The following is a 15,784-nucleotide window of genomic DNA, read 5'->3' on the forward strand; positions in this document are numbered from 1 at the left end:
GTGTCCTATCGGAGGGCCTCCGCTTCCTCTCCTCTCCGCTCAAAGAATTAACATGTCGGAATTAACTGCTTTTGCCCAGTGTGAACTAGCCCTAATACCACAAACAACCTGAGGACAAGAGGTGCTGTTTTAACCTCCCCCCCCCCCCCCAAACTATGGGTTTTTTTTCTAATCCAGCCCCTTTAATTTTTTGTTTATTATAGTATAAAGGGGTACTACAACAAGATTTGCATTTACTTGCTGATCATGTATGTCCAACCACTGGGGCCCACCAAGAGATAGAATGTAGATAAGGTCTCAACATTTTGTCAAACACAGGTAACACAACATTTTGTGGTAAACAACAGTCTCAATGACTTATGCTGCAATCCAGTGCGCAGCCTCTAGACAGGGGTGGCGCTGTGCAGAGGAACTGCTAAGACTGCCACCATAAGCTACTGACTGCATATCCTAGTGACTTACTAAGGAAGAATTCCTCTATAATGCAGCGTGCTACAAATATATACTGTCATAGGTATATAGCCAAAGACTTAGGGGCCTATGCCACAGGAGCGATAATCGGGGGAATCGGCCCGATTCGGCCGATTATCGCTCGGAGGAATAGAGAAAATGATCAGCCGATGATCGTGTCATCGGCTGATCGTTTATTTAGGGCCAAACCTAAAATCATCGGTCCCCCACCACGCATCGCCAAGGTGGAATAGCGGTGCGTGGCAGGCGACCGACGATTTGAGAAGCAGCATACACTACCTGGCAGGGCTTCTCCTCCGCTCCGTCTTCCTCCCCGGGTCCCGCGGCTCAGCCGCGGACAGTGATTGGCTGAGCGGTCTGACAGCTCAGTCAGGCCGCACCGAAGCTGATGCTGTGCCGCGGGTCCCGGGGAGGAAGACAGAGCGGAGGAGAAGCCGTGCCTGGTAATGTATGGTGCAAGGGCTGCAAAGACATCGGTAACGATGTCCCTGCAACCCTCGCTTAATGATCATCGGGGCCGTGTAATAGGCCCAGTAAACGAGCGCCGATCTGCTGATCGTTGATCGGGCCCCCATCGGCCCGTGTAATAGGGCCCTTAGCTGGATCTGGGTCCCCTGTAATTTTTAAAGTGATATTGTCATCATTCTTAGGCTTCTATTCTGGACATTTCATATCTTATATCTTACTATATAAAGGATTTCTTGGTGGTCTCTCCCTTTAAAAAATGCATCGGCTCCTAAGGCTCCTAAGCCGCGCCCCTTCCGCAGCGTCATCGGAATAGGCTGACCTAGAGGCCTTGCCCCCCCCCCCTCTGATCTGGATGTCAGAGGGGGCAGGGCCTACGCATCAAGGTCGGCTCATGCTGATGACGCTGCTCTGGGCGGGGCTAAAGCTGCTATAATGCCCCTGAGCGGGCAGAGCCTACGATGCCAATGTAGGCATGGCTATGGGGCACCACAGCCATGAAGTCCCGCCCCTACGCCACGGTCCACTGACAATAACATGCATTTTTGAGGGGAGAGACCACCAAGAAATCCTTTGTACGGTAAGATATGAAATGTAGAGAATATAAGCTAAAGAATGGTGCTGAGAACTCCTCACATGGAGAGGAGGGTGACAATATCACTTTAAAAAGACTCAGGACCCTGTTCTTGAGGTAACCGGGGTTCCATGCAGTCAGACCATCCCATACACTTGTCGCCTATGCAGTGGGCACTTTTTTCCTCCATAATGCAGCCTTCTCCAATTTCCATTGTAGTGCCTATTCACTCCTATGCTCCTACATCTACATTAAGAAAGTGATATCCGAGCCATCCACAAACCCCAGTGTGAATCGGCTAGTCATAATGGGCCACTCTAGGGATTGGAAGTAGCTTCAGGGAAACAGAGCGCCTGGTAAGCAGAGGTAGCAGGGCATACATTTACCCTCACCAGCCTTATACTGGGAGGGTAAAATAACATTCCTGCTGGAGTGCCCCTTTATAGTAACACAAGGGACAGAACTTACCTCCAGGATAAATGGTAATACAGGGATGAAGACTCCGGTGCTTTCTGACAGCAGTGTCAAGGCCCGTATACAGTGCATCCTCAGGGGGAAGTAACGCACAGTTGGGACAAGCCTATAGGGAGAAAAGACAAGTTAGATCAAGTAAAAACATAATATAGAAGTACTATATAATACGACTGTGACTCAGTACTAAGGCATCATATAGAAGACCAGCTATGCATGCTCTGTATTCTTTCTATAGCCAATACCCCACTATTTCCAGGGCCTAGCAATGTTTTGTGATTGATGCAATGCTGCCCCCTAATGGTGCATGTGGGTTATGTTTACATTGCTGTAAGTGTTCCAGAGAGGGAAAATCTCCAGACCATGTGGAGCCAGACGTACCAACGATCGACTCCTTCCCTCACTTGCCTGAAGACAGAATTAAAGAAACAGTGGGAGGATTAAATAGACGTCCCTACAATTATGGTGTATTATGTTATAGCTTCAGTAAGACAAGTCATCCTCATCCGGGGATTAGCCAGCCTTTAGAAACTGATGTGCTATCCTCATAATATGCCATGGATATTATAACGGCAGGGGGTATGATTCCCAGCTCCCCTACTAAGCAACTGTTTCACAAAGCCACAGCGCTCGTGAGAAGGCTGTGACCTCTTCAGAGTTGACATTGGCTGTGACCTCCATTCATAATCGCAACCCCTATACGAGTTTTTCCTATCGAAGCGAATAAAGCTGAACTGCATTACCGGTCACAACCCACAGACAAGGGAGGTGCTGTTTCTGGAAACCTCTTTAAAGATTCAGCAAGGGTTAACCGTGCTCTCTCAGCCTCCTGAACAGTATAGCTGCTAACCTATGCAGTGCTTCATCCCTATGCTCTTGTATTGCTGCATAACTTGGCAAATTTAATAAGTGTTATACTGCCGTCCCAGAAAGCGATATCATGAAGAGACACCTGGAATAAGCCATAATCAGCTAAAGACAAACATCATAGACAGGGATTTGATATCTAAGTAAAAGCTCTTTTATAGGGGCAGAATACTCAGGGGTGGGGAACCTTTTCCCTGTCGAGGACCATTCGGGCATTAATAAAATCATTTGGGGGCCGCACTCAATGTTATACTGTGCGCGGCATCGGGGTAGCGTGGGTGCACAGCACCCAGGGCAAGGCAAAGTATTGTTCCCCTAGTGCCCCTGCTATTGTAGTTAACCCTCTGTGATTCCCCTTGTACCTGATGTGAATCCTTAGTAATGCCCGGTAGCCAGAGTTAACCCCTAGTGATGCCCCTGGTAGCTGTAGTTAACCCCTTATTGATGTCCCTGGTAGTCTAGTTAACCCCCAGTGATGCCCCTGGTAGTCTAGTTAACCCCACCAGTGATTTCCCTGGTAGTCATAGTTAATCCCCAATGATGCCCTGGTAGTCATAGTTAACCCCCAGTGATGCCCTGGCAGTCATAGTTAACCCCCAATGATGCCCTGGTAGTCATAATTAACCCCCAGTGGTGCCCCTGGTAGTCATAGTTAACCCCCAGTGATGCCCCTGCTAGTCATGGTTACCCCCCCAGTGATGCCCTGGTAATCTAGCTAACCCCCCCCCCCAGTCATGTCCCAGGTAGTGTACTTAGCCCCCAGTGTCTGTCCCAAATAAAAAAAAATAAACATCCCACTCCCCTTTCCTCCGCTCCCACACTGCCCAGGTCCCCCTCTCTATCCTAGTCTGTGCCTGTCTTCTGCAGGCGGCGTGTGATGAAATGACTTCATCATGCGGCCCGCAGGAGACAGAAGATGTGCACCGCTCTGGTGGGGAAGGAGCCGGCACAGTCAGCATCCTCCTGTATCTGGCAGCTGTCATAGACACAGGAGGATGCTATGTATGCCGGCTCCTGCCCCACCAGAGCAGCGCACCATCACAGGAGAGCCATGGGCCGCATCAGGAGGTCTCAAGGGCCAGATGCGGCCCGCGGGCCAGAGGTTCCCCTCCTCTAGATTGACAGTCAATACCAAAATATCATATATGCAGACTACTAGCCACATCAGCACCTACCTGATACAACCGGTGATGACCTGAACCAGGGGGTAGATAAGAGGCTCCAGCACTTCACTGGGGTGGATTGTGCTCAGCACCCGACACCAGAGATACAAGCAATGAATGTACTGCCAGTTATATACAGATTGATAGGCACCCTGTGTACAGAAAGACAACAAAGATATATTAGTATTACAGTCGAAGGACACGTGACTCCCTCCATGATACAGACAACGTAACGCTCTAGGTTTCTAGTTTCATTAAAGTAGTAGTAGACGAGATGAAATGCAAACACATGCATTTTAGGCAGGGTTGATACGATGAATTGTAGTTTTGCATGTAGTGCTATTCTTTTTATCGAATGAATGGAGCCTGTGAGGCCTTATTATAAGTGGTAGGGGTTATCTGGGTGCCAGTGGTAAGCATAATGCGGCACATCCGGCATTATCTTGTGGTCGCTGTTATAAATGGAAACAATAATTCATACTTAAACAGAAACTTGCTGGATCACAAACACATACAAGTTGTGCTCAAAAGTTTACACAGCCTGATAGAATTTTTAGAATTTTTGCATTCTTGTCCTTTTTTCAGAGAATATGAATGATAACACAAAAACTTTTTTCCACTTATGGTTAGTGGTTGGGTGAAGCCATTTATTGTCAAACTACTGTGTTTTATTTTTTTAAATCATAATGACAACCAAAAACATCCAAATGACCCTGATCAAAAGGTTACATACCCCAGTTCTTAATACCGTTTATTTCAGCCTTTAACATCAATGACGGCTTAAAGTCTTTTGTGGTAGTTGTGGATGAAGCTCTTTATTTTCTCAGATGGTAAAGCTGCCCATTCTTCTTGGCAAAAGGCATGAGCTTAGGAGACTGAGATGGCCACTCCAGAACCTTCACTTTGTTCTGATGTAGCCAGTGAAAGGTTGATCATGACAACCAAAAACATCCAAATGACCCTGATCAAAAGTTCACATACCCAGGTGATTTTGGCCCGATAATATGCACAGAAGTTGATATAAATTGACAAAAAGTTTGGCCACAACTGCTGGGAAAGTTGTATGGGATGCAAAGGATAAAAAAAAAAAATAATAAAAAAAATCAGCTAAAATACAGGACTCTCTGAAAACTAGCGGTGTGGCTGTTTCAAGATGCACAATGAGGAGGCACTTGAAGAAAAATGAGCTGCATGGTCGAGTCACCAGAAGAAAGCCATTACTGTGCAAATGCCACAAAATGCCACAATACTCCAAACAGCACAGAGACAAGCCTCAAAACTCCTGGAACAAGTTCATTTGGAGTGATGAGACCAAAATCAAACTTTTTGGCCACAGCAAGGCCTATGAGGTGTCAGCAAGCCCTATAATGAAGGAACACCATTCCTACTGTAAAGCATGGAGGTGGGTCGCTGATGTTTATGGGATGTGTGAGCTACAAAGGCACTGGAAACTTGGTCAAAGTTGAAGGAAAGATCAATGAAGCAGGTTATCAGCACTTATCAGCCTGGAAGCCACACATGGGATGTATGTGGACGTGCCAACATGACAATGATCGAAAACACAAAGCCAAGTGGACCTGTCACTGGCTACAGCAGAACAAAGTGAAGGTTCTGGAGCGGCCATTTAAGTCTTCTGACCTCAATATCATTGCGGGAGATCTTAAGCGTGCAGTTCTAGCAAGACAGCCCAGGAATTTGCAGGAAACGGAGGCTTTTTGCCAAGAAGAATAGGCAGCTTTATAATAAAGAGCCTCATCCACAACTACCACAAAAGACTTCAAGCTGTCATTGATGGTAGTGGGGGCAATACACGGTATTAAAAACTGGGGAATGTAAACTTTTTGGGTCAATTGGATGTTTTACGTTGCCATTATGATTTAAAAAGAGAAAACATAGTAGGCGTCACCTGTTCTCTAACCATGAGTGAAAAAAGCCTGCAACCCTGGAAACTGACCGCACAGATATGTATATATCTGAGCTGTTAGTTTCCAGATCACAAGCAGCAATCTATACTTACCAACCACGCTGCTTGTGATCCGGTATCTGGCTCTCCAGTCCTATGGCTGTGTCTTCGGGCCCTGCCTCCTCTGGATCTCAATCATTCTGGAGGAGGTAGGGCCTGAAGATACAGCTGGTGGATGGAAAAAGGGAGATCACATGCAAGGCGGATGGCAAGCATACATTGCTGGTTGTGATATGGAAGCTGACAGCACAGAGATATATATCTTCACAATCCCAGGCCCGCCTACGGATGATGATTCAGTGACACATGACTGTGAATCACGCCCATAGAGGCGTGACTACAGCGAAACCCAGCCCTGGGGCACTGACTACTTGGCCCTGAAGAAACACCCAAATGACTACATGCCATGAATTAGCACGGCACAAGATCAGCGCGATTAGCACGGCACAAGATCAAAGTATGATTTTGGTGTATATTGAGCAGGGACGGACGCTACAGATATATTTGTGGAAAGTGTGTTAAGGGATGTATTAGCATGGATTAATAACATCATATCGATTTTTCAGGTGATTGATTCCCTTTAAGGGAGTTAAAAAATTTTTAGTCCCGAGAAGAGACGTTTAAGAGGAGATCTGATTAAATTATTTAAATATATTAATGGCCCCTACAAGAAATATGAGGAAAAGATGTTCTGGGTAGCCCCCATCCTCAAAAGACAAGGGGCAATCTCCAGAGGTGACAAGCCTTCTTTACCATGAGAACAGTGAATCTGTGGAACAGTCTACCCCAGGATCTGGCAAATACACATGTATATATCTGTGCTGTCAGTTTAAAGATCACACGCAGCTGTGCATACTTACCATCTCCGCTGCTTATGATCCTGCCCTTCTCCAGTCAAGCCGCCAGCTGTATCTTTAGGCCCCGCCTCCTCCAGAATGATTGACGCTCAGGTGAGGAGGGGCCTGAAGATACAGTCGGAAGACTGGAGACTTGGATACCCAGCAGTGCAGAAGTAAGTATATACTCCTGCATGTCATCTCTAAACTGACAGCATTTGTCGTGCAGTTGCAGTGCAAACAAGCGCCGATCTTGCCGATTCTTGCCGAGTCCACAAGCAGCATCTGTGCAAATTGTTTGTGTTGTACATGTTAAATCCAGTGGAGGATATCCTTCTGAATAAATCTTGATTTTAAGATTTTGGCGAGTTCCTTTTCTATTGGAGATTATATACTATTCCCAAAACCCCTGTCCATAGACATATATGGATATCATACATGGCCCTGCTGGAAAGATCAGCCAAGCAAATGGGCACCATGGAATACTACAATGAGCTTGAGGGGGGCCAGTGACTACCAGACACTGAACCCCTAATCCATCACCATGATAAAAGAGAAAAGACGACAACACTGACTGACGCTAACCTTTACCCTGACATTATAAAGGAAACCCTAGACCTAGAGGATAACACACCCTACTAGATATCACGTGTCAGCGGTATAGACTGGTTCTCAGCACCGAGCAGCTTGACGTAGCATTAAAGTAAACACACGAGAGGAGAAAATAATTGGCTTATAAGGATCTGTCTGAGCCGTGGAGTGAGGAGCCACGTCCATCGCCATCCAATTACCACAGCTTCCGCTATACAATCCCGAGCCCAGACAGGGTGAGAACACACACACCTGTGCAGCCCCTCAGAAGGTCATCTGAGGACAGCAAGAAGAAAAACACCATAAAGCAAACATGTACTTTGCTGTACTTTATCAGTCCCATAGGGACTGCATGGAGCAGCATGACGCATCATGTTCAAATGGGGGACACAGGACCCCAATGAGATCGCTGGGAAATCCAGTGACCATTTGCTTATCCTGTAAATAGCTGAAAAGTTGCTATTTTGTGACTTTAAAAAAAAAAAAAAAAACCTTGTCACCATGAACACTCATCATCCCCTATCCCTCCTAAGGAGATAAGTGGCTGACTATGGGGTCCAAGTGCTGGAAACCCCACAATCTCAAGAACTCTGTATGAAAGGCTTGAACCTATTTAGATGAAAAAGAAAAAAAACACACAAAAAAAACACAGTATAATAGACCATATGCACAAAGTTGCAAAAAAACTGCACGTGGCAAACCCGTGTGAATATGCTGCGGAGACAAAACTATAGGAAAGTCTGTCCCTTAAGCTTATAATGTACTAACAGGGGTCACCAAGGCCAGACAGGAGTGACAACATTAAGGCCGCGTAAAGCAATCTGTTGAGTTTGCAAGATCTAATCATCTTTAGACCTGGATGTAACAGGGATTGGACACGTATCCAGACACCTCAAACAGCATTAAACCTAATTCCATTATACAATGGTAACAAAAGACGCGCCATCTCAAGCGTCTACCGGCCAGATTATGTCAACCAGTGGTCTCCGCTGCCAGTTACCCAAGACGGATACATAATGCCTATGGCCCATGTTTACTAAGCCCAGCACAGTGTTATGCCGATCCAAGTAAGGCAGGTAGTCAGAATGATCTGCGGCACAAATCTTATACATTTTTGAGAATTAATTGCTATATGTAAGTTTATCTGCTCGCCACTTCCGGAGACCACCCGCAACCTCCTCGGCACTTGCCAAGTTTGGCAACATTGCGGAATGCAGCATTGAGATGCCAACTTGTAATCATAGGGCTGCGATTATGAGCCGGGGCACAGCGTGTTACTTCTCTCTCCTGCCACCGAGTCCACAAGCAGCAAGTACTTTTCCATTTATTTTAGTTCGTGTGTGGTTTGCGCTTTCCAGCGAGAAGGAGAAATGAAGACTTTACTGTTTGACGGCGGATACACTCGTCGCTGATTCAGGATGGAAAGTCGCTGCTAAGTGTTCCGCAACAACACGGGAGAAAGGTGCCATACAGGGAAGACATCAATCCTGGGCACGTCGCATGTGTAAGGCGGCAACACCTCCACTCTGCCAGGGCTCGTCCGCTGCTTCCCATACACTGGAGGAAACATCCCCACACAGATGCCTTTTCCTATATAAAAGTAGATCAGATTTTCCAAATTGTATGAAAACCAGAGATTTAGCAGTGAGTCGCTTCTCTGGCCGGAGCTAGGATCTGAGTCATTATAGGAAAGAGTGCCGGAGAAGGAAGCCCAACCAATGTCCACTAACCATATAAAAGAAATAGCACTGGCATAGAAGTGTAATAAACACTTGCTGCTTCCTGTTTTCTGTAGTCACTGACATGAGCAGACGATCCGTCTACAGGGTTGGCCAATTATTGGATTAGCTGCTATAAAATGTTACTTTTTTTTTTTTAATTAATACTTTGTACTTTATTTTGAAAACTACAATAAAATTTTGTGTGTGTGTGGGGGGGGGGGAAATGTTACATTTCCCCTGCAGACACCCTAAAACAGGGAGTGCCATCAGGTGACATTTAAATGAACAATATGGGGGGGGGGGGGGGGCGGTATCAAGAGTGGCGTACTCGTATGCTGGTCTTAAATTAGGCCACCCCCTCTTTCTTTGGCCGATTTCCCTAAGAGACACACACCTCCTCCCCGCTTTGCCACGCCCCGAGCCCCCCCATCGGGCATGCGGGGCATACGGCAGGCATACTCCAGGCATAAGTCAGTGAGAAGGAGGCGAATCTGCACCTTCTCTTTGGCGTAGGCCAGGGCTGTAAGCTTCATAAATGTCCCCGTATGACTTTAAAAAAAAACCAAAAAAAAAAACCTTTGAAATCTCTAAAGTTTTACTTACTAAGAATCTTAGGGGGAGATTTATCAAAGGGTGTAAAATTTAGACTGGTGCAAACTGCCCACAGCAACCAATCACAGCTCAGCTTTCCTTTCAGCACTGCTTAAAGCTGAGCTGTGATTGGTTGCTGTGGGTTGCTTGCACCAGTCTAAAATTTACACCCTTTGATAAATCTCCCCCTTAGTGTTCAAACCCCCACCAATCGTAGACAGAGCTGGGAGAAGCGCTCGACTAAGCACTTCACTCCCCAGCTTGATGGGCTATATTGTAAAGTCCACGAAGACTGTCTTCTGCAGTGAGAGATAAGAGTGAAGGGCTTAGTCAAGCGCTTCTCCTAGCGTTGGATAACAATTTGTGGGGGGGCTGAACACCCAGACCCCAAACAATCAAAACTTTCGATATGTCAAAAAAAAATGTAAGTGACAAGAAAACTAACTTTAAGGAATTATAGGGGATCTCATAAACACAAGTTCTTTTTAACAAAAAGCAAGTGAGTCTGGTAAACCCATCCCATGACTGGCACAAGTGAAGTGCTGTATCCTATTTCTGCCATTCATGATCAGTAGTTGTCTATGTAATGCAGGGGAGTGCCAGGTACAGCGGAGCAGCTCTCCATTCTGGCACATAGGACCCCTCTTCCATCAGGTCTAAATGTCCCAATATAGAATATGGACAAAGCTTAGTGAGATGAAACAACCCCTACAACAAGGCACATTGCCAGTGCTTCTACACACACTCGTGGGTGCAAAATGTAGTGGAAGTTATTGTCAGAGAGTGATAGGGTGCTGAATACGATGCACAAATGTAGGTGCAGCTATTAGGTCCAGGGCATTAGAACATAAAAGCATGGCTGCTCCTGTAGTACCTTACCAGAGCAGCAGGACTCTACGGGCAGGGATACGCTGTTTTTATAATAGAACTACCAATAGATTTAATTATCAAGCTACATCTGCAATGCAAAAGAGTACATTGAGATCAAGGCAATCTTGTGGACTATTATCAAAATCAATCAGCTACGCTACAAAGAGTCACTGCGTAGCCCTGGCATTAAAGGGTTAGTGTCATATACAGTCATCAGACATATAAAAAAGTAATGATGGTCCCGGAAGTCAACTAATACTCCCTGTCAACCCATAATAAAGCCAGGGGATGTGCGCTCCACTCCCCACCTGATAGAATATCTAACTTGTATGCTCCATATACTATAATGAAGCGAACGAGTCAGATTTAATTGACAGTGGAGAAGAGACACGCACTCACCCCAGCTTCTTATGACAGGTGCCATTCAACGTCTATCACCAATATGGCCACTCTGAACTCTCAACAAACATGAAAAAAACACTTCAAGCAACCAGTCTCCTATACTGGTGAGCACTACCACATGACATACTGTAGGTGGCACTGTTGCTACACAAAAAACAGGCAGCGTACTCTACCGTATGTATGCCAGCAGAGACACGTAGACAAGGAACCTGCAATGTGTTATGCACTAGATTATCAAACATCAATGACACAGATAAGAACTTTATCAAACAGATTAGCTCAATTATAAAGATGAAACCAAGTGCAAAGTATAACTAGAGCAGTCTGCCCACAGCAAGCGGCCAGGCTTCAGCTTGTATAGTCCAGAGGGACTCTGAACACGGGCAGCCACAATCCTAGGCTGGCTATGGGCACAAGTTTTTTTTCTTCTATAGTTGATATTCTCCACAACTACTAAAGTTGCTCCCTACCTTCTTTTTGAGGGTCATGGCGCTGCGCAGGTGGATGGCCAGCTGCCGGATGTATATGAAGATGTGCTGGTAGGAGCTCTGGACGTTCAGCGAGTACATCTCTGTCAGAGTTCTCTGCATGAAGTTAATCATAGGCAGCACATTGGGCGAAGTAAATTTCGAGTTCTTCACATAGGAGATGTACATTTTCTGTAGAACGGAAACGCATAGATTTGTGAATAAAACAGAGGCACTAGGACAAGCTACATCAGACCACAATACACAGTGGGCTTGACTGTATTCAGTGTGTGAAAGGTGTTCTCTATAATAACATAAGTCAGGTATATATTCTCCATTAAAAAACTTGCATAGTGATAGCGGTTGTCTGATACCTCATAATAGGGTAAGTGTATACCTATTAGGGGGTCTGACTGCTGGGACCGCCACAGTCTCAAGAGCAGGGTCCACAGTCATACTGCTGCTCCGTTCACCATCTATGTGACTGTCGGATAGAGCCACCCAATATATTCAGCCATTTCCAGCAGTCCCATAGACTACAAATACAACAGCCGTGTGACTGCTGTTTTATTCAGATAGAAGAATGGAGACCCTGTTCTTGAGATTGTGGGGGTCCCAGCAGTCTGTGTGTTGATGTACTTGTCTTTTGAGGCAGCACAATATTGTCCTAAAGATGAGGTCAGACAGTATGGATTGAACGCTGTCCGATCCTTTGTTTCCTCACAAGATGCCAGAAGCATTTCCGCAATAGACATGCTCAGTCAAGCAAAACAGGCATGTTTATGGGGAAGTCTTAAGGTGTTTTATAGCTACTGGGACAAAGAAAGAATTGTGGCTCCTCAGGGCCGCAAGACAAACCATCAGACAGAGAAGCAGACCTACCCTCAGCACTGGGTTGAGATACGAGTCTTGTCTGTGTCTGCAGATCTTGTTCAGGACCAAAAATGCTAAAACTCTGACGGATTCTTCTCCTGTGCACCACAGATGGATGGCTTGCTGCAGAGACAAAAGATTATAAATGGCACAGGCCAATATCTAATGCTGGATAAAGAACAATAGAACTAGAGTAATAAACAGTTTAGTGGAACTCTTTACTTGACTATTAGGGTACATGTACGGAATCGCAACGGAAAACAGGTTCATTCTTTGGACAGACGTTAGAGTCTGCCCGTGCATAGAATGGAGTCTATGACACGGGTGGAGATGTTCACGGCCGCTGGAGTCTGGGAACTGCGGAATCCGCAAGAGGTTTTCCGTCGCAACTCCATAGTGTGCACATACCCTTATAATGTCCAAAAGGAGGAATAAAACCTGAATGCTGTTTATTAAGCTGGCCATACACTGTACACAGAAGTCAGCAAACCTCAGCAACCGCTGATCCTCCAATAAATTCCATTTGTGTCCCCCCCCCCCCCCCTCGTATATACCTAGCACAACCGCCTCCAAGATTTTGCCCCATCTTCCCCTATACTCTGGAACTCACTACCAGAGTTAAAAGGAATCTGTCACCCCCAGTGCCGGGGTGACAGGCTCCCGACCCCCCGCTGGAGCACCCTATACTCACCTGATCCCGCCGGGTCCCGCTTCTTGAGCCGGTCGGGTGACTGAGATATCAGCGCCCAAAGCCCGGCGCGCGCAGTTCTCAGATATGTCCAACGCTCATAGAGAATGACAGAGCGTCGGACTCACCTGTCATTCTCTATGAGCGTTGGACTCATCTGAGAACCGCACACACCGGGCTTTGGGCGCTAATATCTCAGTCACCCGACCGGCTCAAGAAGCGAGACCCGGCAGGATCAGGTGAGTATAGGGTGCTCCAGCGGGGGGTCGGGAGCCTGTCACACCGGCACCAGGGATGACAGGTCCTCTTTAAAGTAACACTTTATGCTGTTCTTAAAATGAGTGAAATTTGATGTTTCATACTAATACTACATAAATAGGAGGCAAATGAATGGAAACATAACATTACACACCAGCTATTTAAAGCAGTGGTCTATCATGTACTGAGTGGCAGACTATATTACTCACCTTAAGAAGCTGTCGGGTGTGTTTTGGAAAGCAAAGGTAAAAATGCAGGGTGCTGTTAATATGCTGGAGAACAGCGGCGCCCACTGTGGCTTCGGTAAGACAGCTCAGCAGCTGGAAAACAGTTTCAAAGACATACTTTATTATTCTAGAACCCACCATATTTTCGCCTAATATATAAAATTCTGTTCATTCGTGACCAATCTAGTCTGACATACTAGGCCAGAGAAACTTGGCTCTCCAGCTGTTGCAAAACTACATCATGCCCGGACAGCCAAAACTAAAGCTTTGGCTGTTCAGGCATGATGGGGGTTGTAGTTTTGCAACAGCTAGAGAAAGTTTACACCGTTTGATAAATTTCCTCCTAAAAGTGCACCCAGAAGGGTCCTGGTGTGATGCTCAGAGCAGGGATGGGGAGCCTGCAGCCCTTAACTTGTTGGAAAACGGCCATTCCCAACCATTCTTAACAGCCAAAGCCAAAGCTTGATAGAAATCGTAGTTTTGCAATAGCTGGGGGGCGGCAAGTTCCCCTTCTCTGCCTTAGAATAAGTTGCTTAGGGAAGAATGTTGCTTATACTCAGTGAATGGATGAGGAAGACTACAAGAATCAAAGATGAGGTGAACTTTGGAGGTTATTGTGCTGCCAACAAGCAGATTTCCTATTATGGGCTGGAATGCAATGCATATCCGACAATGGAAACAGAAATCTGGATTTCGTATCATCAGTCTCATTTGTCTTACACACAGCAAATAGTGCTCTGAATTAGAACTTAGCAATTTTTCAGTCTGTAACTAGAACACCCCCAATGCGTTTTCCATCACTGGTTAATTTTATTGCACAACATGAAAACTAGAGATGAGCGAACCGAGTTCGGGTTCGAGTCGATCCGAACCCGAACGTTCAGCATTTGATTAGCTGCTGAACTTGGATAAAGCTCTAAGGTTGTCTGGAAAACATGGATACAGCCAATGACTATATCCATGTTTTCCACATAGCCTTAGGGCTTTATCCAACTTCAGCAGCCACCGCTAATCAAATGCCGAAAGTTCGGGTTCGGATCGACTTGAGCATGCTCGAGGTTCGCTCATCTCTAATGAAAACCTATGAGAAGTCAAGTGTTACAGAATTACAGAGACCACAGTTACCTGGATAACAGAGTTCAGGTACATCTTAATATCTAGACGGAGCTTTTTCCAAAGTGGGCTGCTTGACGGGTTCAATAGCCTATAAATAATGCAAAATGGTTAATATTATAATGTGTGACATGACAGAACGAACACAGTAATAATATGCTTACACGCCACACTGAAAGAGTAGTAGATGCTTGGAAGAAACTTCCAGCAGATGTGGTTGGTATATCTATAGTAACTGAATGTAAATCTGTCTAGGATAAACATATCTATACTAAGAAAATAAGAAAAACAGATTAGATGGACCAGGGGGGCTTTTTTGCTGACAATCTTTTATGTGTATGGTTATACTGTAGCATATATATTCTGGAATATCAGGTACAACTGGAAAGGCTTTCTATTGCTAGCAATAGCAGAAATACAGCACAGCACAGCAGCAGCAGCAGAAATAAGTAACAGGGAACGAGGAGCAGCCCAACAATTCCCAACTCAGACATTGGTGGCAGTAGAGGGCCCCACATTGGTTGTCACTGCTACCAAAAGTATGAAACACTTTAAATAAAGTTTCTAAAGAGAAGTCCCGTGAAATAAAAAAAAAGACAGGAAGGCAGGGGGACGCGGGAATAGAATACAGAAAGTATACTTACCCGTCCCCATAGCGTCGCTCCTGAGTCTCTGATGGTCACTGGTTGTCATTTTTAGCCGGTATCCGAGTATATTACTTACCCAGCTGCGGCATCAAGGCCCAGTTGATGTAAATATACTTTGCTTATCGTGTTCCCGCAGCCCCCTGCCTTCCTATCATTTTTTAGTTTCATGGGACCTCTTTGATTTGAAAATTATATACCTTTATTAAAGGGGTTGTCATGCTGCCGGGGCTGTGGGGGACATGACAATAATGTGTACTTACCTGTCTCGCTTCTCTGCATACTCTGATTTACTCTGATTACTGATTCCCAGATTCCCTATGTGAGCATTTTTAAAACGCTGACAGCAGCACAGAGCGGGCAGCCTGGGAATCGGCAACAGCAGAGGAGTGAGACAGGTAAGTATATATTACTATCATGTCCCTGCAGCCCCGGCAGCATGGATAATTATGTATTTATCCCAGAGAACCACTTTAAACAGTTTTAAAAAGAAAATGGTCTCTGAAAAAAACCCTTTAAACAAAAAGAT

The 15,784-nt window shown here is 45.6% G+C and overlaps 1 protein-coding gene across 1 annotated transcript in view; it reads right to left on the reverse strand.

The window, feature by feature from the left end:
• NOC2L (NOC2 like nucleolar associated transcriptional repressor) overlaps positions 1-15,784 on the reverse strand; it is an 86,080-nt gene that overhangs the window by 58,148 nt on the left and 12,148 nt on the right. The window contains exons 7-12 of the mRNA XM_069946493.1: positions 14,624-14,702; positions 13,481-13,591; positions 12,335-12,448; positions 11,456-11,644; positions 4,024-4,163; positions 1,979-2,090 (exon numbers count right to left, since the gene is read on the reverse strand). Of these exons, the coding sequence (XP_069802594.1) occupies positions 1,979-2,090; positions 4,024-4,163; positions 11,456-11,644; positions 12,335-12,448; positions 13,481-13,591; positions 14,624-14,702 (745 nt within the window). The remainder of the gene's footprint in view (positions 1-1,978; positions 2,091-4,023; positions 4,164-11,455; positions 11,645-12,334; positions 12,449-13,480; positions 13,592-14,623; positions 14,703-15,784) is intronic.

The sequence above is a fragment of the Dendropsophus ebraccatus genome, chromosome 12, assembly GCF_027789765.1.
Source record: "Dendropsophus ebraccatus isolate aDenEbr1 chromosome 12, aDenEbr1.pat, whole genome shotgun sequence".
NCBI lineage: Eukaryota > Metazoa > Chordata > Amphibia > Anura > Hylidae > Dendropsophus > Dendropsophus ebraccatus.